The sequence below is a fragment of the Somniosus microcephalus genome, chromosome 2 (assembly GCF_052327205.1).
Source record: "Somniosus microcephalus isolate GS21.2 chromosome 2, FLI_Smic_1.0, whole genome shotgun sequence".
Classification (NCBI taxonomy): domain Eukaryota; kingdom Metazoa; phylum Chordata; class Chondrichthyes; order Squaliformes; family Somniosidae; genus Somniosus; species Somniosus microcephalus.
This window is the reverse complement of record NC_140988.1, coordinates 88,115,816-88,140,463: the sequence shown is the minus strand read 5'-3', so window position 1 is coordinate 88,140,463 and position 24,648 is coordinate 88,115,816. Positions and strand designations below refer to the sequence as shown.

The 24,648-nt window shown below is 44.6% G+C and overlaps 1 protein-coding gene across 1 annotated transcript in view; it reads left to right on the top strand.

Moving 5' to 3' along the window:
- Positions 1 to 21,158, top strand: part of LOC147122792 (neuropeptide Y receptor type 1-like) — a 49,350-nt gene extending 28,192 nt beyond the window's left edge. Inside the window, exon 3 of the mRNA XM_086010935.1 lies at positions 14,101 to 21,158. Within this exon, the coding sequence (XP_085867061.1) occupies positions 14,101 to 14,517 (417 nt within the window). The 3' untranslated portion in view covers positions 14,518 to 21,158. The remainder of the gene's footprint in view (positions 1 to 14,100) is intronic.
- The last annotated feature ends 3,490 nt before the right edge of the window (positions 21,159 to 24,648 follow it).

Sequence of the window (24,648 nt, the reverse complement as noted above, 5' to 3'; positions counted from 1 at the left end):
TCTATTATGGGCCAGCTTGGCCTGCAAGAGAAAGGACAGGGTGTGAGGAAACCTGCAGCCCTGATCTGGGATGACATGCCTCCCATGGTCGATTAGCCCTTACATTATGCTGCCCTGATCTGGGATGACATGCCTTCCATGGTCCAGGAGCCCTTACATTATGCACAGAGCTGAATGTGCGTGTGTGTTTCCAGAAAGGGCCATGGGTGCTGGATGACAGCTGGCCATTGGGGCTTTGCGCACCCTCTGGCCATAAAGTGAGGTCCAGATGGAGGGATGAAGATGATTCTGAAAAAGGCACTCATCCTGACGACCCGAGTGAGGTCGTTGAACTTCTTCCTGCATTGCACAGGAGTCCTGGGAACCATGCTGTTCGAGGTGACTCTGTTGGAAATCTCCCTCCAAGCTCTGCGATAGTCGCTGTGCTGAGGCCTCCTGCCATTCTCTGGGTAGAGTACAGATCACCTGTGCTCCACCGCGCCAACCAGAGCATCCAATGCCCCCTCGCTGAAGCGCTGCGCTCTCTCCCTGGCCCTCTCCATGTTCAGGCAGTTGTCGACGCCACAGGTAGGTTACCGCCGAGTTTGAGGCCTCCGATGCGCAGGGTGTGGCTGGAGATAATGATCAATCCACCCCTTTAAGGCCTGTCCGGCGCCAGCGTGTCTGGCTACAATCGATTATTGACAGCACCTGCGCTGCGCCCGCCCGCGGAGATATTGCGTCGTGCCGCCGGGTTAGCGCCTTAAGACTGTCGTGCAGCGCCTGATTTAGCGCCGCAATCACCTTCAGGGGCACAGGTACCCAATATCGCTGGAGGTGGTGATAATTTGCGCCTGGCGCTAAACTTTGCGCACCGCCAATACTAGCGCCCCAAACGGGGCGATACCGAATTTCTCCCCCTATGACTCTATCACTCCTCACACCAACCTACCTTGCAGGTCCACCCATCCCTCTCTGTCTCTGTTCCTACTCGCATCCCTATCTGACTAACCACCTCTGGACACTCACCCTCATCCTAATGCAATCATAGCAAGCAACCCCACAGAAGGAGGCCATTTGGCAATGTCACACCACTCCCTCATAGTCACCCTCTACAGATGTAGCCCATCCATTCCTTACACTCATTCCATCACTCTCACTCAAAGTTCTCTTCTTTCTCTCCTTGCAGGAGAAGAGAGCGCAGAACAACAGGGAGAGACAGAGAACTGGAGGTGGCCCCCCAATCTTCACTCAATTGACTCCAGCAGAGGAGGAGGCCCTGGGGATCTCTGGAGTTGCAGAGCTGCTGGCAATGGGAGAGGAGAGAGCGGGACATCCCAGCAACCTGGTGACAGAATTACATCTCATACAGCCACATGACATACAATAGTCATATGGTGACCGATGTCAGCAGCCAGTGAAATGTCATCATGTGCATAATGGTAATGTTACCCATTCTTACTATAACATTTCTAATTCATCTCTTTACTCTCCCACAGATCCATCAAGTGCCCCCCCCCCCCCGCCACTGTCCAGCCGGAGGAGGAAGACAACTCCTCAAGGGAAGCTCAATTCTCTGAGGGTGCACCATCAGCAGACCCATGCGCACCCAGCACCAGCGCAGATACACACACCTCGGTGGGTCCTGTGAGAGATAGAGTAGTGTTGTCACTTGGTGTCTCACACATCACAAGTGAGCAAGAGCAGATGGTGTTGACAGGGACAGCAGTGGAGAATCCTCGTCGGAGGGCGCAGGACGCTCCAAGCTCCGCTCAGCTGCATGCAGATGCTGAGCCTTGGAGGCCATCGAGAAAGAGGGTGATCTTGGAGGGGCAGCAACAATTGCATGAGGCTCTGGCATCTTTTGCAGCCATGATGACTGCAAATGTTCAGAGAATGGAGGAGTCTATTTCCAACATGAGCACCACCATCTCGCAGGCGATGGTGACGATGTGCTCTTCCATGGAAAGGATGGCCACCTGCATGGAGCAGCAAATGCGCCAGACACACGTGCTTGCTGTGGACAACAGATGGCAGATGCTCATAGACCTCATCTCGAGGAGGGATATAAATGTCGACTTCGGCGTTCTTTGCCCCACTGATGTGCAGCAAGTGCTCTCCAGCTCCTTGCCAACAGGGAAGTGCGAGTGGCCCATGAGAGGGATGATGGTGAGAGGGGATATGGAAGTGGGAGCTCTTCTCAGAGCACTCACACTTCTCCTCTGTTGCCTTCCCCTCAGTCAGAGCCCCACATTCTTCCTCGGATCCCGATAGCTGAGTCGGTCCCTGCACAGTCGCAGGAGGAGCAGTCTTTGGAGGGGCCCTCACAGGCTCCAAAACCCAGAGGACGTCCACCAAAAGTGTCTAAGCAGTCGCAGCAGGGAAGTGAGCAGCCTGCCTCTACCTCTGCTGAAGCCACAGGGATTGCACCTCGTAGAAGCACTCGGAAAAGAAAAAAGACACAATCCTAGATGCACAAGGGTATGCACATGGGTGATGAATAAATGTTAGTGATAAGTTTCAGTTATATTTATGACACAGATAAATTTATTCTTTGCACCACTTTCTGGTCTTGTCCATTTTTGCCTGCTACCTGCCTGCCTTGTCACTTGGAGTGAATAGTGAGACATTACTTAACCTCAAGTAATGGAGGTTTGGGTGAAAGGAATGGTTTGTTCATTGTAGGGCTGCTTTGTGGTGTTGTTGACGGGAAGGGGGGAACTTAGTACAGCATGTGGCAGCCATATGGTGCAAGTTAAGTAAATCTGGCCATTATGAGGCCATCCGGGCCTCCCGGGCAGCAATGTGCACCACTGCTGATGCTATCTCCACCTCAGGTTCCTCCTCCTCCTCCTCACCATCTTCCACCTGTTCCTCCTCCTCCTCCTCAGAAGAGGCTGTGCGCTCTGCACCTTGCTCCTCCTGCAGCTCAGCAAATGGTGGTGATTCTGGAGATCCTGGCTGGTGCATACTGAAGCGCTCCTCCAGATCTGTCAAGGCATCTGAAGTGCATCTTCAGCATGCCTATTGCTTGCTCTGTGACACATCTGGTGGACATGTGGCTCTCATTATAACATTCCTGGGCCTGAGTACTTGGCCTCCTCAAGGGTGTCATGAGCCACATCTTCAGTGGATAGCCCTTGTCACCAAGCAGCCAGCCGGTAAGTCTGTTTGGAGGTGCGAAGAGCTGAGGGAAGGTGGAATGGCGCAGCACGAAAGAGTCATGACAGTGCCAGGGAATGGTGTACACATGCATGATGATCTTTTAATGGTTGCAGATGAGCTGCACATTGAAGGAGTGGAAGCCCTTGCAATTCACAAGCACTTCTGGCTGATGTGGGGGTGCCTTGATGGCCACATGTGTGCAGTTGATGATGCCCTGCGTGTGGGAAGCCAGCCAGAACCACACAGTACCCACTCAGTAATATTGGCTTCATTAATGACAAAGTTGACATAATTGGCTGACATGTCAAATATGGCATCGGTCACCTGGATGATGCATCTGTGGGTGGCCGACTGCGAGATCCTGCAAATGTCTGCTGCAAAGTCCTGGAAGGAGCCTGAGGCGAAGAAGTTGAGGGTGGTGGTGACTTTGACAGCCACTGGTAAGGCATGTCCATCAGGTCCTCTCGGCAGCAGGTCTTGTTGCAGCAAGCTACAAATGTCTGCGATGACCTGGCGCGATAGCCTGAACCTCCTGAAGCACTGCTGCTCCGTCATGTCCAGGAAGCTCATCCTCTGCCTGTATACCCTGTGTTGGGGGTATCACCTCCAGCGAGGTGCAGCCCTGTGGTGACCCTCCTGTGGAGCATTAGGTCGTTGAGAAGGCTGCTGTTGTGGTTGCTGCTGCTGCTGGTGTGGCTGGTGTTGTTGGTGGTGGGGCTCACCTTGGCCAGATTCTGAGGTCCAAGGTGAGACAGTATAAGTGGCACCCATGCTGATACAGTAGATGGCAGGTAAAGTGGAGATCAGAGGTCTAATCACTCATGTTAAAAAGCCTCTTAAGGGTCTCTCAACAAGCATTTAAGTACTTCAATGAGGTTGCCTGCCTCTGCCGAGCGGTTCCATGGTGTGCAGGAAAACACGCCCGAGTTAAATGCAGAAGTCGGCGGGATGACGGCAGGCTCCAAGATCCTGGCAATTTTGGCAATTTTTATTGCTCACCTGCCCCCAAACCCGCATGCTCGGGACTGGGAAAGTTCCGTCCACACAGAGCTTCACTCTAACTGTTATTGTAAACTTTAATTTTTCTTCACTTTGCCAAAATTCATTTAGGTAATTTCAGTGGAGAGAGTAATTCAGTTCGTGATCCAAATCAAGTCTGTGCAATACTCATAATGAACTCTCTTACTGCATTGAATTAGATTTTAAAAATCATCAGGGGAGAAATTCAAGTAGCTCTGGTTGCCAGTGCAAAATGGGCAGCATGATGTGCCCGTAGATGTCAACCTGAGGCCTGATCGAAATTGAGCCTTGGGTCTCATCTGCATGAAACCAGCGAACTGTGGACATCAATCGGGATTCAAGAATTTAGGTCAGCTTTGATGCCGAGCCAGCCCACAGATAGTTCCTAGGAGGTGGAGGGGGGAGGCAAACTAGGGTGGGAAGCCTGAGTTGGATCGGCCTGCAGTGTTTTGGTGGAGCCATAAGGAGAACTCCTGCAGCTCCTAGCTCCACAGAAATTAAACAATTAAAAAAATTTCCTACCGTTTTGTGGACATGACGCAAGCTCCACCCAGTTGATGACCAATTTCAATTGGGGGTCCTACAACTGGCATTAGGACCCCTATTTGCATATGCAGCGCCTAATACCTGTTTCAGGTTTGCGACCTGCACACGTGTAAATTGCCAGCTTCCAATTTGGCAGGTGCCACATTTCTGGGGGCGATTGGATGCGAGATATTGTGACCCGAAATTCATTCCCCTAACCTCAATTTTTCGCCCCAAAACAGGCGGTTGATGTTGTTTATCTGGACTTTCAAAAGACGTTTGATAAAGTACCACATGATAGACTTGTTAGCAAAGTTGATGCCCATGGGATTAAAGGGGCAGTGGCAGCGTGGATACCAAATTGGCTATGAGACAAAAAGCAGAGAGTAGTGGTGAATGGTTGCTTTTCAGACTGGAGGGGAGTACACAGTGGTGTCCCCCAGCGATCAGTATTAGGACCACTGCTTTTTTTGATATATATTAATGACCTGGACATGGGTATACAAGGGCATAATTTCAAAGTTTGCAGATGGCACAAAACTCTGAAAAGTAGTAAACAGTGAGGAGGATAGCAACAGACTTCAGGGGGACATTGACAGACTGGTGAAATGGGCAGGCACATTGCAGATGAAATTTAATGTAGAGAAGTGTGAAGTGATTCATTTTGAAAGGAAGAATGAGGAGAGGCAATATAAACTAAATGGTAGAATTTTAAAGGGCTGCAGGAACAGAGAGAGCTGGGGGTTTGCATATAGAAATCTTTGAATGTGGCAGGACGGGTTGGGAAGGCTGTTAAAAAGCAAATGGGATCCTTGGCTTTATAAATAGAGGCATTGATTACAAAAGTTACATAAAACTCTCATAAATCACTGGTTAGCCTCAGCTGGAGTATTGTGTCTAATTCTAGGCACCACACTTTAGGAAGGATGTCAAGGCCTTGGAGAGCATGCATAGGATATTTACTAGAATAGTACCAGGGTTGAGGGACTTCAGTTATGGGGAGAGATTAGAGAATCTGGGGTTGTTCTCCTTAGAGCAGAGAAGGTTAATAGGAGATTTAATAGAGGCATTCAAAATCATGAAGGGTTTTGATAGTAAATAAGGAGAAATTGCTTCCACTCACAGAAGAGTTGGTAATCAAAGGACACAGATTTAAGATAATTTCCAAAAGAGCGAGGTGACATGAGCAGAATATTTTTTACGCAGCGAGTTATTATGGTCTGGAATGCACTGCCTGAAAGGGTAATGAAAGCAGATTCAATAGTAACTTTCAAAAGGTAACTGGTTAAATACTTGAAGGGGTGAAAATTACAGGGTTATAGGCAAAGATCAGGGGAGTGGGACTATTTAGATAGCGCTTTCAAAGACCAACCGGCATGGGCACGATGGTCTGAATGGCCTCCTACTGTAGGATTTTGAATTTCTCCCCCATAGTGTTTTCACTTTCAGCAACTGGTCAACATACACCTAAGAACAGCACTGGCCAAAATAGCTAGCATGGAGCACATCAAATACTAATCAATTTTCAATTATGCATTTCATTAGTGTTCTCATGTATTTTTTAGGTAACTGTTATAGTAATATTTAAGTTTACTTTCATCTCTTCATTGTTAATCAACCAGAGTCACAAAATTCTCAGTGAAGAGGAATATTTCAGAATTAATTACATCTCTATGTGTTATTGTTTATTGGAGTGCATTTAAATTAAGGAAAGTAGCACAATTCAAAATATATTCAGTAACAACACCCTGGTCCTTGGTGGTGGGGGTGAGGTGACTCCCAATTATCCAGTATTTAAGCATTATAAAATCAGAAAGGATGAGATGACCACCTATTTGTGTAACAAATTGTTAAATACATTTTTAATATTACTATTTCTTCCTGGCCACAGTTAAACTCCTCTCTGCCTGTCTTCATGTGTTGCACTGAAAATGAAAGCTAATAGGAGCCTGCACTTTGTTTTTTTAGTCTAGCTTTAGCATGGGTTTCAACAATTAAGATCTTTGATTTTACATCAGCAAGTACTATTTCAGATTACTTAAGGATGACAAAGCTATGTCTCACGGGAACTTGTAGCAAGAATTAAGTAATGTGATGTAAACAAGATATTTTGAGTAAAGTGAACAAGAAAAATATTGATATTTTGGCAATGTTTCCAAAATATGTTATTGAGTTAAAATAAATCATATTTTCTAAAACTCAATGTATAAGTTGCATCTTTAAGTACATTTAAATTTGAGACAGACAGGAGGTGTGGAGGGTAGAACAAAGCAATTGAGCATTGGCAGTTGAGAAATAGAATGCTGCCAAGTCACTGGATCCCTTGACAATTGGTTAGTGTTCTCGAGTCTGGCTGCATTGAAGAGGGAGGAGGAGAGCAAGCATGAGAAGAAAGAGGGAACAGAAGGAAACTGAAGGAGAAATGAGAGCCATGAAAATGGTGAGCAGGGGGAATTGGGTGGTGCAGTGGGATAGCACACTGTTGAAACAATTTTCAAATTCAATCCAGACAGGTGTTATGACAGTCTCCAGAGATCTTATGCAAAGTCTATTTGGGTTTTATTTTGTGCCCAGCCCCCGCTGTTGCTGATTGCTTAATGCTGGCACTGATTGTAATATGACAAATGTTCCGTTGCCCAGTACTAACATCCTTCAGCATGAAATTGTAGAAGAGAGGGAAAGAGATAAGTCAGGTTATGGCAAGAGAAAACAAGAGAAAATGCAGACATGGGAAAGAAGGAATGTGATAAGAATTCCTCTGCTTACTGTTAGCAAATTCATAAATGTGCTTGTGAAAATTTCTTCTGTTTTTCATTTCCAGTGATATCACAAACACATGCTTAAAGGACATGTTTATGGTTTCATTAGAAACACTGAAGAGATAGACTTGAGGAATACAAATATAATGTTGCTACATATAGAGATCAGAGTAATTCTTATACCACACAGAGAAAGAACATAGAAATGGCCCAGGAATTCAGGTCGGGGGCTTCCCGCGGGTGCAAGTCCCCGATCTGCACTTACCTAGCGCACCGGCCGTTGAGCTGTGGGCCCCCGTGGAATTCCAATCCGGGGCCTGGTCCAGCTGCCGGCGCGCAGTGCTTGCGTATCCCAGGGGCGCAGTTAGTTCAAAGCATCCCCTGGGATCACGTGGGCCATGGGGAGCCAATCGGAGCAGGGAATGCTCCATTCATAAGTCTGACAGGAAGTGCTGTCAAACTTAGAAATACTACGGGCCCTTTCTTCTTACAAAACATCACTAAATCTTCAAATAATTTTTTTTTTAAATCACATTTTTTAAATAAACTATAAATTAAATGAAATAACTATTTTAAACAATTTAAATTTTTGAAAAAATAATTTTATTTTCTAACGGGGCTAAAAATAAACTTACCTTGCTTTAAAGTATTTAAAAATAATAAACCTGTGGAAAAAATGTTTTAATTTGAATTAATTCACCACTTACCTTGTAAAAAGCAGGCCTTACGCCTGCTTTTTACATTTCTAAATTCTGCAGGCTTACCCTCCCGGGAAAACCTGTAAAAAAAAACGAAGTTCGATGCGCACGCACAGCCTCTCCCGCGCACGCGTTCGACCTCTGAACCCCTGCTTTCAGGGGCGCGGAAGTGCCGGTTTCCCGCGCATGCGCAGTGCATGCAGGAAACCGGCACTTCCATTGGGCCTATGGGTGAGTACCCTGTGCGTACTCACCCGTGGAGACCCGAATTTCTGGGCCAGAAAGGGAAAAAAGAAAAGAAAACGTAAGTAATTAAAAAATAGGAGGAGACATATACAGGAGGGTTCAAGGCTGCGATTTTTCAGTGCTCAGAGTGTGGGTTCAGAGGCGGGTCCGCTGCCAAAATCGAAATGATTGACAGCAGGTTGGGAACCCGCTGCGAACCCACCTCCATGTAAGTTTCCAAAGTGTCAGGTCTGCGAATTCAGAACAGACCCAACACCAAGCGGCGGGGGAGGCATTTAAGATAGTTAACTGCTTGTTATATGCTTGTTAACCACTATTTTGCCAGCCTTTTTCTATTTTCCCACATTTTTAACAGGGTTCACATCGTTCGGAGATCATGTCAGGTAAGTAGGTCGGGCTCTCTATGTCTCCCCATTGCTATGAATAGGTGACAGCTGCAAAAGTGGTATGAAAGCCACCATTTCACAGCTGGTCACTTTTTAATGTCAGAAGCTTGAGTCTTCAGGACTTGGAAGACACTTTTGAGCTGCATGCAGTTTGGAAGTGTTTGGAGTAAACTTTATATCCACTGTCACCTCCTTGGAGCAAGCTCTCTCACCATTGACAGATCACTTCTGTCATCTCAACTTCAGCTGCCATCTATTCCAGCAACATCAGTGCCCTTGAAAAAATCTCACCTTGGTCCTCTGAATCCCTCCACGATCAGCCCCAACACCAACATCACCAGGCACACCAACATCACCAACAACAACACCAACCTTCTCCACAATCACCTGATGCTGCACAGGACACAGTGCATCAGCACCCGACAACATTGCTGCCCAGGAGGCCAGTGATGGCCTCACCATGGCCAGATTTATGTCATCCTGGCTGCCACATGATGCGCCTGGTTAACACCACCCCACACCAGCACCATAAAGCATTCCTACAATGCCCAAGCCATTCCTTTTACACTCATCACCATTGCGGGGGATACCATTATATCTCATCATTCACTGTAACTCACTAAGACACTTCCAGAGGTGAGCACAGATCTGTACAATAAGGCAAAAAGTTGAAAATAAAGATTTCAATATTTGACAACACATTAACAGGGAATTTACATGAACATTGCATAAAACACCCAAGTGCATACCCTTGTGTGATGTTAGTTGGTATGATTACACGAGCATGAGGGTGAATGTGAGGGATGGCTAGTGAGATGGGGAAGTGATAATGTAGATAGAGAGGGATAGGTGGAGGTGCAATGTAAGTTGGTGTGAGTAAAGATGTGCAGGATTAGGGTAGGGAAGGCAGAGGTATGGGGATGTGATGAGTGGCACAGCAGGATGAGGTTGAGTGTGGCTTTGTAGTAACGTTTTGTGACCTACTGAGATCATTGAAAGGTTTGCACCACTGCAGCCTGGTCCTCCTGATGACATCACTGCTTGTGTCCTCCTGTGCAATGTGCAACCAGGCTGTGTTGGTGTCCTGGGGAGGTCTCTTCCACACATTGGAAGAGAAGAGAACCTCCCTGTGTGCTGTGATTAAGCATTTGGAGGGAGTCATGGGAGAGCCTGTGTGCAGCTATGAACCTTTGTGCCGTGCTTGTCAGTGTTTGCAGCACCTCAATGCTGCAGAACACAGACAGCACAAATGTCAAAATTAATTTGGGCATGGTCCCTTTAAAGAAACAAGCTAATGAAACATCGTCAAATGGCGTCATCAGACCCGCTTCCTTTTAATTGGCCGGGAACCCCACAGGGCGGGCTTAACAAGCCATATTAGCCTTTTGAAAGAGCGGCTGCAGCCGGGAGCGGGACTGGAACCCGCCAACTACCTCTCCCGCCGCAATCCCGCCTCCACTGGGAAAATCCAGCCCCAAGCCTCTGTACCAATTTAATTACTGGTTCTAATTTCAACTGATTTATCCATTATACCTTTTTATATAATTTATACTTTAAAATACATCGAGGTAAAAATTGGGTAGCGCACCCTTTGGCCTCGAAAACATTAGCGCCTCCATGGCTGATTTTCCCAGGTAGCACCCCGAGAGGGAGGAGGGGCACTACTGGAAGTGCCTCGCGTTCCTCTTGGGGCACTGCGAGCCAATATCGCAGTGCTATGTGCCGCAGCGCCATGATGGGCCACCAGGGATCGGGAGTGCCGGCAAATGAGCCTGGCACTCCTCTTGAGCAGCCAGCACCCCGCGGGGGGGCTTCACGGGAGCTGGGGACAGCAACGGGGACAGGTGCTGGCAGGCGGCCAGCAACAAAAATGGCCGCCCCCCACCTCCCCTTTAACTAGCGCCGCCTCGGCTGCAGGTAGGCCCCCCTGACCCTGGCGGACATAGTGTCCGGCAGTAAGTATGGGGCGCCACCCAATGATACAGCTAGGGCGTGAGCGGGGTGCTGCGCACGGCAATGATGTCATCACCGGCGGCACAACGCTGCCCGGTGCTAACGGTTAGCGCAGTCACTAACCTCCCGCTGAATTTCGCAGGAGGCGTTAGCGGTGCCTCACTCAGGCGCTAGTTGATTTGCACCCCATTAGCGCCCTCTTAGGGTGCTAAAAGGAGGCGCAAATCAACCAAATTTAGCCCCCATAGAATAATAGGATGTTGTCTGCATGGATTTTCGGAAGGCATTTGACAAAGTACCACAGAAAAGGCTGGTTAACAAAATTGAGGCTCATGGAATAGATGGGTCCATGGCAGCTTGGATGAGGAATTGGCGTAAGGACAGAAAACAGCGAGTTGTGGTAAATGGCTGATCTTCAGACTGGAGGATGGTAGACAGTGGTGTTCCCCAAGGGTCAGTGCTGCGGCCACTGCTTTTTTTATATATATATATATAAATGACCTGGATATTGGAATACATAGTAGAATTTCTAAATTTGCCGATAACACCAAACTTGGGGGTGTGGCAAACAATGATGATATACCAATTGACTGCAACAGGACACAGAAAGGCTAGCAGAATGGGCAGACAAGTGGCAGATGGAATTTAATACAGAGAAGTGTGAGGCAATGCATTTTGGCAGAAGGAACAGGGAGAGGTAATATACACTTAATGGCACAGTTTTAAAGAGTGTACAGGGACAGAGGGACCTGGGAGTTAACGTGCATAGGTCCCTGAAGGTGGTGGGACATATTGAGAGAGTGGTTGACAAAGCATATGGGATCTTGGGCTTCATAAATAGAGGTATTGAGTACAAAAGTAGAGAAATTATGCTGAACCTTTATAAAGCGTTGGTTAGGCCACAACTGGAGTATTGCGTCCAGTTCTGGTCACCACACTTTTGGAAGGATGTGAAGGCACTTGCGAGGGTGCAGAGGAGATTTACCAGAATGGCTCTGGGGATGGGGGATCTTAGCTACAAGGATTTGCTTTCATTAGAGCAAATGAGGTTGTGGGGTGATTTGATAGAGGTGTACAAGATTATGACGCGTTTGGATAGGCTAGACGGGGAAAGGCTGTTCAAACTAGTTGATGGTACAAGGACTAGGGGACACAGATTTAAGGTTTTGGGCAAGCAATACGGGGGGATGTGAGGAAAAACTTTTTTACGCAGCGAGTGGTGATGACCTGGAACTCGCTGCCGACGGAAGTGGTGGAAGCGGAGACACTCAATGTTTTCAAGGGGAGACTGGATAGGCACTTGAGGGAAATAAACTTGCAGGGCTACAGGGATAGAACGGGGGAATGGGACTGACTGGATTGCTCTACAGAGAGCCAGCATGGACTCGATGGGCCGAATGGCCTCCTTCTGTGCCGTTATGACTCTATGGGGGTGATTTTCATTTAGAAGTCTGGAAGGAGACAGGACTACAACTTCCAGGGTTGTAGTCCCGCCTCCATCGAGATGCGGCCAATCCACGCGATTTTAACTTGATTGACCTTGTTGAGCCCGCTGGGTGGGCTCAGCAGGCCAATTAAGGGCCAGCCGGCAACAGGTGATGTCACAGACTGAAATTTCATCTGTCAAGACGTTTTGACAGATGAAATATCAGCGTTTCACAGCTGTTTGAAGCTGTCAAACACTGACAGTCTTACTTCTAACCTGAGTCCTGCTACACAGACTCAGTTAGAAATCTCACTGGCACAGAAAGCTGCAGGCTGTCACTTTTGACAGTTCGCAGCCATTCTGCTTTCTGTGCCGGTTAGATGATGGACTCCCGAAACCTAGAGGAAGGAAGGCTGTAAAGGTAAGTACAGGTAATTTAAACTTCTTTACACACTTTAGACACACCAAACACACTTACCTTTGCATTCACGCACACATCACTCACCTGAACACCGACATCTCGACCCCTCCAAGTCCTTCAACCTGACGGTCCGACTCCTCTAACTTGGCTTGGTTTGGAGCCGTCGGGAATCCCACACTTCAAGCTTTAAAATAGGGATTATGTTAAAAACTGCCTGTTAACTACCTGTTAACAGGTAGTTAATTGGCACTAATCCCTTCCCGCCTCAGGTAGGCGGGTCCCAGTGCGGGGCAGGTACCCGCCTCCTTTGAAACTTACATGGAGGTGGGCTGGGGGCGGGATGGTGTCGGGACCCCCGAATTCGGGACTTTCACCCCCCGCACGCCTCCAATCCCGATTCCACGGGTCAATGAAAATCGACCCCTATGACTCTATGTGAGGATGGTTTCTAAGGCAGTAATCTGATCAAGTGGTTTAATTGATATGGTAAACAGTGAGCATTTAAATTATTTTAACTGTCACCTGAATCTGAGATTGCAGCCTTGAAATCACTCCAAGGTATTTGTTTTTTTTTTAATATAATCCACTGGTTGATCTCCTGTGGTGTTGCTCAATGATTTACATGAACCTTACCTCTCTGATTGATCAGAGTTCGGGGACATGATTTGGTTATGCAATCTAATTGGTTGAATTGCCAGACATGGCTTAATAACATAGATCCTATGAACTATCTGGGATGGTTTTACTCAGTCATGGGTTTCTCTTTTGCTGATAGTTTCTATGACCTGTGTCATTAATAGATGTTAATGTTCACACTGAAATTATACAATGGCAGGCGAAATTTTAAAATAAGTTGAAATAAACTAGTGCTAACAACACTTCTAAAATTAGAGATGCATTTTAGAGAAACATATGATGGTTAATATCCCATTGTGTATTTTCATTGCCTGAAAGAGTAGCAATTGCGAATATTGTAAGTTTTTGTCTTTTATTAGAACCAGTTATCTCCTCTCCTCTGCGTCTCTCCTGCAGGGCTTGACTCCTTGATGGGTATGGCTCCAGTGGAACCAGGTGCCCTTTGACACCTTGCCCATGTGGCCATTCTTCATGTGTGAGCATAGACAGTGACCCTACTCAGGCTGTTCAAACACAAGGCCATCATAGCTGAGCCTGATCTTGTCTTCTCCCAACACAAAGACTTTCAGCAAAGGTCACTGGATAGCAACCAGGAGCGGGAACCCTGGCTGATGTTTCCCTCCATAATCTAGGGTACTGAAGCCAATTGTAGCACTCCTACTGCCACCCTGGCAGAGATCAGTCAACTCAGCAGAGACTGGAGATCGAAGCTGAGTATTTCCTGGTCTGTATGGCTTAGCTTATAGTTCATTAACCAGCTGAGTGATCAGGGAGCTGTAATGCGATTGCTGATTTCGAGAAAAGAATATTGCCTACAATTGTAATACAAAGAAGCTTGAATGTCTAAAATTAAACTGAAAAAATGATCTTGTTTTGTCTTCAAAAGATATATATACGCCTAAGGAGGAGAAACAACACGATGGACAAGATGAGAGAGAATAAATACAGGGCAGATGAGAACAGAAGAATCAACATTATGCTAATCTCCATCGTGGTAGCATTTGCAATCTGCTGGCTACCCCTCAACATCTTCAATGCTGTTTTTGATTGGAACTACGAGGTTATCAATAATTGCCATCACAATCTAGTTTTTTCCATATGTCATCTGACAGCGATGCTATCAACCTGTACAAACCCCATCTTTTATGGATTCCTCAATAAAAACTTTCAGAGGGATTTGCGTTCAATTCTCCATTACTGCAAATGTAGCCCCAGAGAGGAGGACTATGAAGCTATTGCCATGTCAACCATGCAGACAGAGGTTTCCAAGAGCTCTCTGAAACAGGCAACACAGATTGCTTGAGATATATTGATTTCAGAATCTTGCTTTAGCAGAATAAACAGCAATTGGTCCACCTGGCCTATGCTGCCAAATGTCAGCAAGGATCATTCCATTATCCACTGGCAAAGTCTCATCGAAAAATTATATAAGTTTAAGAACCATAAGATTTTAGTATGACTATTACACAGGAGATTCCTTCTAACTTGTTTCTTGGTCTATACTCCATTGTGGGTAAAACTGACCTTACTCTGGAGAAGACTTTACAAAAATAGTTAGAGTTCAGAAACTTCATTACATGTAACTTCTAACTTGTCTTTATTTGTTCTTGGGATGTGGGCAAGGCTTCATTTTATTGCCATCCAGTAACTTTAGTTAAATCATATTTATGTTGCATGTGTTTTATTTTCAAAGTGTTTGGTAGTATAAAGAAAGTTGTCTACAGTGATGTCTGTTTGAGCCAAATTGTCAGGGAAAGGGATGAAGTGGAAACTATTCATTTTCCTCCAGAGAGGGAAGGAAAATCAAAGGACAAGCTAACTCATTTTGCTCTCATGTGCCTCCCATCAGCAGAGAACTGGAACGTTGTGTTGTTTCTCTTGAGCAGATAATAGTCCACGATAGAGGGAAGTCTAAAGAGGGAGATATTTGGTTTTTGAGAAAGCACTTCATTTTACAAATAACGTGTCTTTTCTTTTACAAGTTTGACTTTACAAGTTCACTACCATTATACGCAGAGCAGAATTTGCAGCAGGTATTTTGTTCCAATAAGTTTTACAAGTTTTGTGTGATAACCACATTCTCTTTGGATTATACGAGTAAATGTTATAATTATAATGTCAGTGTTGTTCCGTGATGCATGACAATGTTTGGCAAGAAATACTGTATTAGCCAATAACAAACACATTTTTCAAAAAGTGCTACTTAATAAGAGTTAATTCTACCACTGCCAGAACAAACCAGACTTACAAATACTTACACTGAGACCAAAGAAAAACACGACTCACTAATACCTAATTCTGACAGTGAAATGGTGCCAAATCATGATGCACCAAAATAAAGTTTATTTTGTTAAATTCATGTATAATTACATGACTCTTGGGTGGGTTATTTTACATTGTCAGCTCAGTGGAAAGTCTTCGGTGTATCGAAGTCTGTGCATGCTTGATGCTAGTATATTGATGGGTAAAAGCTATACAAGAATCAACGTTTTCTGGTTGTATAAGTACAATTCTAGGAGACAGTTAAGAAACAGGGTGTTCCATATGCTGTTCAGGTAATGTACAGTTATCTTCAAGAATGGGTGATTCTCCTATTCCAATGGCACAGTTAAAGTCTGTCTCCGAACCCATGCAGGTGAGGAAGGTTTGATCCTCTTTCTGTGTTGAGTTAGCAGATTTCAGTCAAAGCAGCAGTAAAAGCACCCCTGAATTAGTGTGGGGGAAATCATCCAAGTTTCCCCACATTACAACAGTGACTACACTTAAAAAAAGTACTTCATTGGCTGTAAAGCACTTTGGGATGTCCCAAGGTTGTGAAAGGCACTATATAAATGTAAGTCTTTCATCTTTCCTTCTGATCTGCTGGAAATCTGTGTCTGGTTGCTCGGTGAGGACAAGATTAGATTCATCTGTTGTGTGCACAGTGGGGTCGCTTTTTGAAACTCACCGTCGTCTCAATGATGAATAATGACCACTTAATTAAGGTACCAGAGGGTGAATACTCCAATGGATCAATCTATATGAATCTGTGGCTCTGTGATCCATTAGTTTTCCTTGTAAATAACATGAGGTGGTTCCTGTAGTGATGTTATGTACAATGAGCCTGTGTGTGTGTGTATCACTGAATCCTGAAAAACTGTGGAACTGTTCGAGGAGTCAACAAAGTCAGGAGAGGAGGAGAGCAAAAGTGGAGGGAATAAAGTGAGCAACTTGTCATTTCAAATAGAACTAAATATAATGCCTATAGTATTTGTTAAATCCAAAAAGGCTTTGCTATTTCCTTGATGTAATGAAATAAAAATGTATGTCAGTATGTTCACCAGCACAAAATATAAAATGTCATAGTGTCAGCTTTGTTCAGTTGGTAGCGCCCTTGCCTCTGAAGCAGAAGGTTGTGAGCTCAGCCTCCACTCCTGGATGTAAAGATATAACCTAAGCTGGCACTTCAGTGCAGTACTGAGGGAGTGCCGCATTGTCAATGATGTTCTTTGAATGAGGCATTAAACAAAGGCCCTGCCTACTAAGTCAGTCACCATTAAAGATCCTATGACACTATTGAAGAAGGTCAGAGAGTCCTCCTGGTGTCATGACCAAAAATCCTCCCTTAGCCAACACCACCAAAAGCAGATTAGTTGATTATTCATCTGATTGCTGTGTACAAAATGGCTGTCAAACTTGCCTAAATAACAATAAGGACTGTAATTCATTGTATGTGAAGTGCTTTGGGATGTTTTTGAGTGAGCTGATCAAGCACTAAATAAATCCTTAATTTAAGTGACAATATATAAGAGAAACAAATCATTGCATGTTGTGGATACATTGTAAATGATCTAGTTTGAGGGTTTCTGAAATATGTCTAATTAATATTAATTAGCCTTAGTGCCAGTTATTTTTCAGTAGTTTCATGTGCATTGTGTTTAGGAAGCATAAAACCGTGGAAACTCCATTATCCATCATATAGAAGGGGAATATAAATTGGCAATCAAGAGCCCCAAATTTTGGTTTTACACAGACATGACCTACAATATTGTAGACACTATTGAAGAAGGTCAGAGAGTCCTCCTGGTGTCATGACCAACAATCCTTCCTCAGCCAACACCACCAAAAACAGGTTAGCTAATTATTCATCTCATTGCTGATTGTACAAGTACAATACAAATAAACATAGATTGAGTTTCGTATTTCTTGGGCTATACGGTTGATTTAGATTAGGCAGAAGAGAGTCGGTGTTAGTGAGCTGTGCAATGAAGCAATGTTTGACACAAGGCTTTTTTCTGCCAAATTTCTAGCAGATAATTGAAAAGGTGGATAATTGGAGCTCAGATAATAGGATTTCCACTGTTCCATTTTTTTTAAGAAACACATCTGTCCAACAGTAATTTTGTTTAAGTAAATTCCATTAAACCCTGACCAATTCTTTGATGCCATTCTCTCATCACTCACCTCTTCCTCTGCATTTTCATGCTATTTCTAGACAGTGCTGTAGTCCTGTTCATCCTCATTGTTTGAATGCATTTGTACTGCCACCTTCCTATCAATACAAAGTGGGTTTGGATGCGGATCAGTGATCTGACTCCTGAACTCACTGAAGCCGGTGTGACTCTATTGGGTGCAATTTAACTTCATCTTGATGCAAAGCTGCATTTTAATGGTGCCATTCTTTCCTATTTTAGAAATTAGCTGAATTGAGAGCAGAGCTCTGCCTGTGCGTCCAAACACATTTGCAGTCCTCCTTGGTCACTGACGTCCATGCATCCCATGGGGAAGTGGTGATGACAGTAGAATTCTGGTCTGCTTTGCTAAGGGTTGCTATCTGCAGATATCAATTTGAGATTATGTTTCTTGTACAATTGCAGCATTTAATATGATTCATAAATGAAACTCCAGGTAAAAAACTGACAAAAGCATAAATTGCTGATTTTGTTTTGCAAACATTTGCAAAAATTGATTGTGTGGCCTCCTTTTGCAATTTATTTCAAGTCATGTTCACAATGTAAAAAATTATATATGTGGGATTTGGTTTTTTTAATCACAAAATACATCAGATTGTGCTACCCAATGACTTCTGAACTATTGATTGTAAATACAGAACAAAATAATGGTAAGAAAATGAGTAAACAGGGTTATCAGACTAATAGATAAGTACAGATTAAAAGAGATAACATTTTGAATTTTTTATTGGTTAAATAACATTATACCATTTGCAGTTTAGGGAGCTGTTAACATTTTCAAGTGCTAACATAACATAGAATGTGACCACCTAACATAAGGGATAGCTTTCTGTTCACAATTAAAATGACTTAATAGAAAAGTCAGCACTACAACTGTATCTGTAATTGGTTTTCCTTTGTAGCCCTATCCTAACTTCAGACCAGTAAGTAATTCAACCAGTTTTTTCAAAATGGGAATAATACAACTTCTAATCTCCTTGTTTGCAGAGATAATGGTCAGAATTTTTCGGGGGGTTAGGGGGCGTGTTTGGTTCCTGGTCAGCTGGGAAAATTTGTTTTTTTTTACAGCAGGTAGGGAACCCACTGTCAACCCGCCTCCACGCTAGTCTCCCAGATGTCGGGTCTGTCAGTGCTGAACAGACCCGACACCAAGCAGCGAGGGAGGCAATTTAGATCATTAGCTGGATTGTTAAGAGGCAATTAAGTAGTATTTTAAACTCACCTTTAGAATTTTAAAGTTCGTCAACAGCTTCCCCGCTGCTTGGGGATCACGTCAGGTAAAGAGGTCAGGTGTTGCATCAGCATGGGATGATTTCTTAGCTTGACAGCCACAAATGGTTTATAAAAGCTTCCATTTCATAGGTCTTCACTTTGCACATTTAGAAGCTGTTGCTTACTGCATTTGGAAGACAGGTTGAGCTTTATGCAGCTTGCAAGTGTTTGGAGCAAACTCTCTATCCAGTGTGACCTCATTGGAACAACCTCTCTTACCAGTAACAGATCGCTTCTGTCATCTCAACCTCAACTGCCATCTATTCCATCAGTATCGGTGCCCTTGAAAATATTTCACCTTGGTCCTCAGAATCCCACCATGATCATCCCCAACACCAGCAGCACCAGGCACACTAGCAGCACCAACAACAACACCAACCTTCTCCACAATCAGCTGGTGCTACACAGGGCATCAGCACCCGACCACAATGCTGTCCGGGATGCCAGGGATGGCCTCTGGCCACATTTACTTCACTTGACACTGTACACCCTGGCTGCCACATGATGCGCCATGTTGGCACCACCCCACACCAACATTATTAAGCATCCCTACAATGCCCAAGCCATTCCTTTCACACTTATCGCCATTGCAGGGGGTACCGTTATGTCTCACCATTCACTGCAACTCACTAAGCCACTTCCAAAGGTGCACACAAATCTGTCCAAGAATGCAAAGTGTTGAAAATAAAGATTTCAATGTTTGACAGCACATTAACAGAAACTTCACGTGAACATTGGCTAAAACACACAAGTGCCTACCCTTGTGTGTTGTTAGTTGTTATGATTGCACAAGAATGAGGGTGAGTGTGAGGGGTGGTTAGTGAGATGGGGAAGTGATAATGTAGATAGAGAGAGAGGGATGGGTGGAAGTGCAAGGTAAGTTGGTGTGAGTAAGGATGTGCAGGAGTAGGATAGAGAAGGCAGAGTGTGATGGGGATGTGATGGGTGGCACAGCAGGATGAGGTTGAGTGTGGCTTTGCAGTAATGTTTTGTGATCTACTGAGATCATTGAAAGGTTTGCGCCACTGCAGCCTGGTCATCCTGACGGCATCCCTGCTTGTGTCCCCTGTGCATTGTGCAACCAGGCTGCATTGATCTCCTGGAGAGGTCTCTTCCACCCATGGGAAGGGAAGATGACCTCCCTGCGTGCTGTGACTCCCTCCATAAGCATATGGAGGGAGTCATGTGAGAGCCTGGGTGCAGCCGTGCATCTCTGTGCAGTGCTTGTCAGTGTTTCCAGCACCTCAATGCTGTGGAACATTGACAGCACAACTGTCAAACTAAATTTGGGCATGGTCCCTTTAAGGAAACTAATTGATGACGCGTCATCAGACTCGCTTCCTTCAGTTGGCCGGCAAACGCGCTGGGCGGGCTTAACAAGCCCAAACAGCGTAAAATTCTTTTCACAGAGGGGGATGGAGCCAGCAACGAGGTCGCAGCCCACCACCGACCCCGGCCACACCGTACCTGCCACGGTAGGTGAAATTGCAACCAATGACACAGTTCTGGTTAGAAAATCTTGTTGCATCACTTTCTGTGGTGGACAGGGAATCATATTACTACCATAACTCCAATTAATAATTATTTATGTAATCTATATCAATGAAATTCAAAAAGTAATCTGTTACCAATGGAGATGGTGATTTATCTTGTAGACAGGAAGTGATGGATTCTAGTTATCCTTTAATGACATATTAATGCTAAATCATTGTGCCTTTTATATTGTACATTGTTTTTCAGAAACAACTAAAGCGTCATGTCCAAATAAAATATTAGAATTCAGACATCTTTTTAAAATAAATAATGGGTCAGGAAGGACTTTAATTTCTCCTGTCATACATTTAACAATTGTTTTATGATTTTATTTCAGATTTTAAAAGTTGTATATCTTGAGGTTTTTTTGCAGCTAAACAAAACCTCCATATACAAAACAATTGTGCATTTCTGCCATATGTTTTATAGTGAATTATTTTGTGAGATGCAATATAATATATACCTTTTACCACCATTAGCCATTTTCTGGAACTCATGTTTTGAAAATGTGTAATGTAAGAAAAGAAAAACTTATAGAACCCAAGAATGGTAGCAAAGGGCCCATCAAATGTTCAATCAAACAGTTTGTAAAAATATATTTGTGCTATTTAGGGCTTGTATTTAAATATTTGTTATTGATGTGATGTTTGTTATGTACAATAAAGATGAATTATTTGAACTTATAAGAACTCCATATGTTATCATATGAAATTATTTTTGTCTGTATCTGTGCATGTAATAAGAGTTTTACAATGATGACTTTTTCCTACTTTGCATTTAGCACAGAGAACTGCCATTTCTAGTGCTAAGAAAGCCATCGGCACAAACTTGCCCAACAAATATCAGGGGGTGCAGGACTCCGGTGTGCTGTGCACCACCACTGGTGAGATTAGCAATGTGCTTACCCTGAACGAGGCAAAGGGAATCACCTCAATGCAGACCCCAAATTAATGGGGAAGCAGGGCTACACACCAGTTGCTGTTATACTGCAGCCAAAGCCAAGTCTGACAGCGCCTCATACAAGTGAATTGTGATAGGTGATTGACTGAATGTACTTCTTCCTGAAACTACCATGGCATGTGTCTTGGTTGCTCTGATGATACCTGATAAATATCAGTGGCTTAGAGCAACTGCATTAGCTATAATAGCCTTTCCCTTTTGAACAATGTGATGGATACAGTTTGCTTTGTTTAACCCTGATTATCTGGTCCTGTTGTAGGGCTCGCAGGACCAGAAAGCTTCATGCATATGGTGCACAAGTAGCAGAGAGATCTGACATGTGTTTGTGAGGTCAGTTCATGAAAATAAGTTGAATGTTGTACTTTGGGCCAGATGCAGGGAGTGTGTTTGATGTGGGATACCTCTAAAGACTGCTGGGAAAATTTAGAGGCATGTTGCCACTTATAGATAACTGGGCACATAATGGACAAAAATTCTTACTTTAGAAAGTTTCAAATTAGTGTTAAAATTTTTAGCAACTGTATCAAAGGCTGTATGGTGGGGAAAGAAGAGGCAGACCAAAAACAAGGGAAGACAAACTGAATGTAGAGATCAAATGGACTCTGTTGACAAATGGTGAAGTGGCACAGTGTCTGACTCCCCTCTTATTGATGGATGATGAAGTGGATGCGAGGGTGGGGTTGCCATATTTGGCACTCTAGGACACCTTGCCCACAAGTTAGTGGAGGAGTTGGGGACAAGGCTCAATGCAGTGCACAATACAAGCAGAATCTGGGAATAGATAAAACAGCTGGGGGGAGAAATTGTGCTCTGTAGCACCCGTTTTTTGGGTGCTATGAGGCTTCCTAAAGTTCGAAAATGGCATCCGCGGTGTTAAGTCCGTGAATGATTGAGACACGGACTAGCAGGAGAGAAACAAACAAGTCTTTACTGGTGAAAGGCATAAACGAAACTAACCAACAGAGGCTCTCTAGCGCCTTTTATACAGGGGTGGTCACTGCTGGTACTGCAGTCTGAGACCAGTTATTCTCTTAAAGGTACATACACAACAATTCCTCCCCTTTTAGATAAACAGTACATAACATTCATTTAACAACTAATGATAACGAATTACAATCACAATTACTGTTGCTAGATACATTGGTTAAGTTTAAGCAATTATAAATTCAGTCTTTGAGGAGGCTTCCTGATTCTGTCTGGATAACCCCTCTTTGGAGTATCAGGTTCTTCTGGCAATGTTGAGTCGGAATCAATGTCGTTGTTTGGTTCATCTGCTTCCAATATTACCGGTTCTGCGGTAGCTGCAATTGGAACGTCGATTTCATTACCAGGTGTATCAGATCGTGGTGTGGAGTTGACGTTTTCCAGTGACTCTAGAATCTGGTCAGCATGGCGTCTTACAATGCTCTCCCCAACGTCCACGGTATACATGAGAGGTCCTTGTCGTGTACAAATCGTTCCTGGCTGCCATTTCTCAGTGCGGTAGTCCCGGGCCAAAACTGGTTGACCTATCTTAAAACTCCTGGTCGGCCTTTCATTCATATTCTGAAACTGCCTGTTCTCCACATCTCTTCGGACGTTTGGCTTAACCAAATCCAAGCGGCATCGTAGTCTTCGATTGAAGAACATCATGGCTGGAGTTTGGTTGGTAACCGCATGTGTCGCAAGAAGTTGTCCACCTTGTGTAGTAGGGGTATATCTTCATCACATTGCCTTGATAGCCTTCTTGAATGTTTGGACAAACCTCTCGGCCAATCCATTAGTGGCTGGATGATATGGGGCAGATGTGTAATGCTTAACACCATTGTTCTTTAAGAACCTCCGGAACTCTTCAGACACAAACTGTGGTCCATTGTCAGAGCAAATCTGTTCAGGCAGCCCATTCCTGGCGAATATGGTTCATAAAACTGTGATAGTTTTTTCCATGGTGGTTGAGGACGTTTTTATTACCTCTGGCCACTTTGAATGTGCATCCACCGCAATTAAAAACATCGAGTCCATAAATGGACCAGCAAAATCAATGTGCACCCTTTGCCATGGAGATGAGGGCCACTCCCATGGATGCAGAGGAGCTTGTGGTGGGGCGTTTTGGACCTTCTGGCATCCTGCACAGCTCTTGGTCATCTCTTCGATTTCTCTATCGATTCCCGGCCACCACACAAACGCTCTGGCTAAGCTCTTCATTTTTACCGCACCCAGATGACCCTCATGAAGCTCATTGAGCACTCTATCCGTCAACTTAGGTGGAATTACTACTCTGGATCCACACATCAAGGTTCCTCTGCACACTGACAGCTGTTCTCTTCTTGGCGAAAATGCTGGCAGCAGTGGTTTGCCATGTGCTGGCCATCCCTTCACCGTTAAATCATAGACCCGTGATAGTGTCGGGTCATTCCGTGTGTCCTTTTCTATGTTTGCATTCGTCACAGGGAGACATTCGACTATGGTCGAGTGGAATAACTCCATTGGATCCACTGCAAGGTCTTCTTCTTCCACCGTCGGCAACGGTAGACGTGACAATCAATCAGCATTTCCATGCTGTTTAGTTCCCCTGTACTCGATGTCATATTGGTGTGCCCCTAGGAAAAGGGACCATCTCTGCAGCTGTTGTGCTGTCATTATCGGTACGCTCTTCTGAGGGTTGAAAATGGAGACAAGAGGTTGATGATCGGTTAGTAGAGTAAATTTTTGACCGTGCAGATAGTGATTGAACTTCTTCACCCCCCACACTAGGCTGAGGGCCTCTCCAAACCATCAAGGAATTTATGTGACAGTACCGCCCCAATGCCGTAGGGAGACGCATCACACGCCAGCCTGATTGGCAGTGCTGGGTTGTAGTGAGCCAATACTTCCTTTGAAGTGATTAAGTCCTTACTCTTCTGAAAAGCACGTTTACAATCATCGCTCCATTTCCATGCTACCCCCGTTCGTAGCAGGGCGTTCAGTGGATGCAGAATTGTCGACAAATTCGGCAAAAACTTATGATAGTAATTCACCAACCCGAGGAATGACTTCAGTTGCGACACATTTTCAGGCGCTGGGGCCTTAACAACTGCTTCAATTTTGTCAGGGGACTTATGTAACCCCTCTTCATCAATCACGTGGCCACAATACGATATCTGTTTCTTAAAAAATTTGCACTTGGGGCGGTTGGCTCGCAGCCCATGTTCCCGTAGTCTAGTGAGCACCTGTTCTAGGTTGTTAAGGTGTTCACTGTC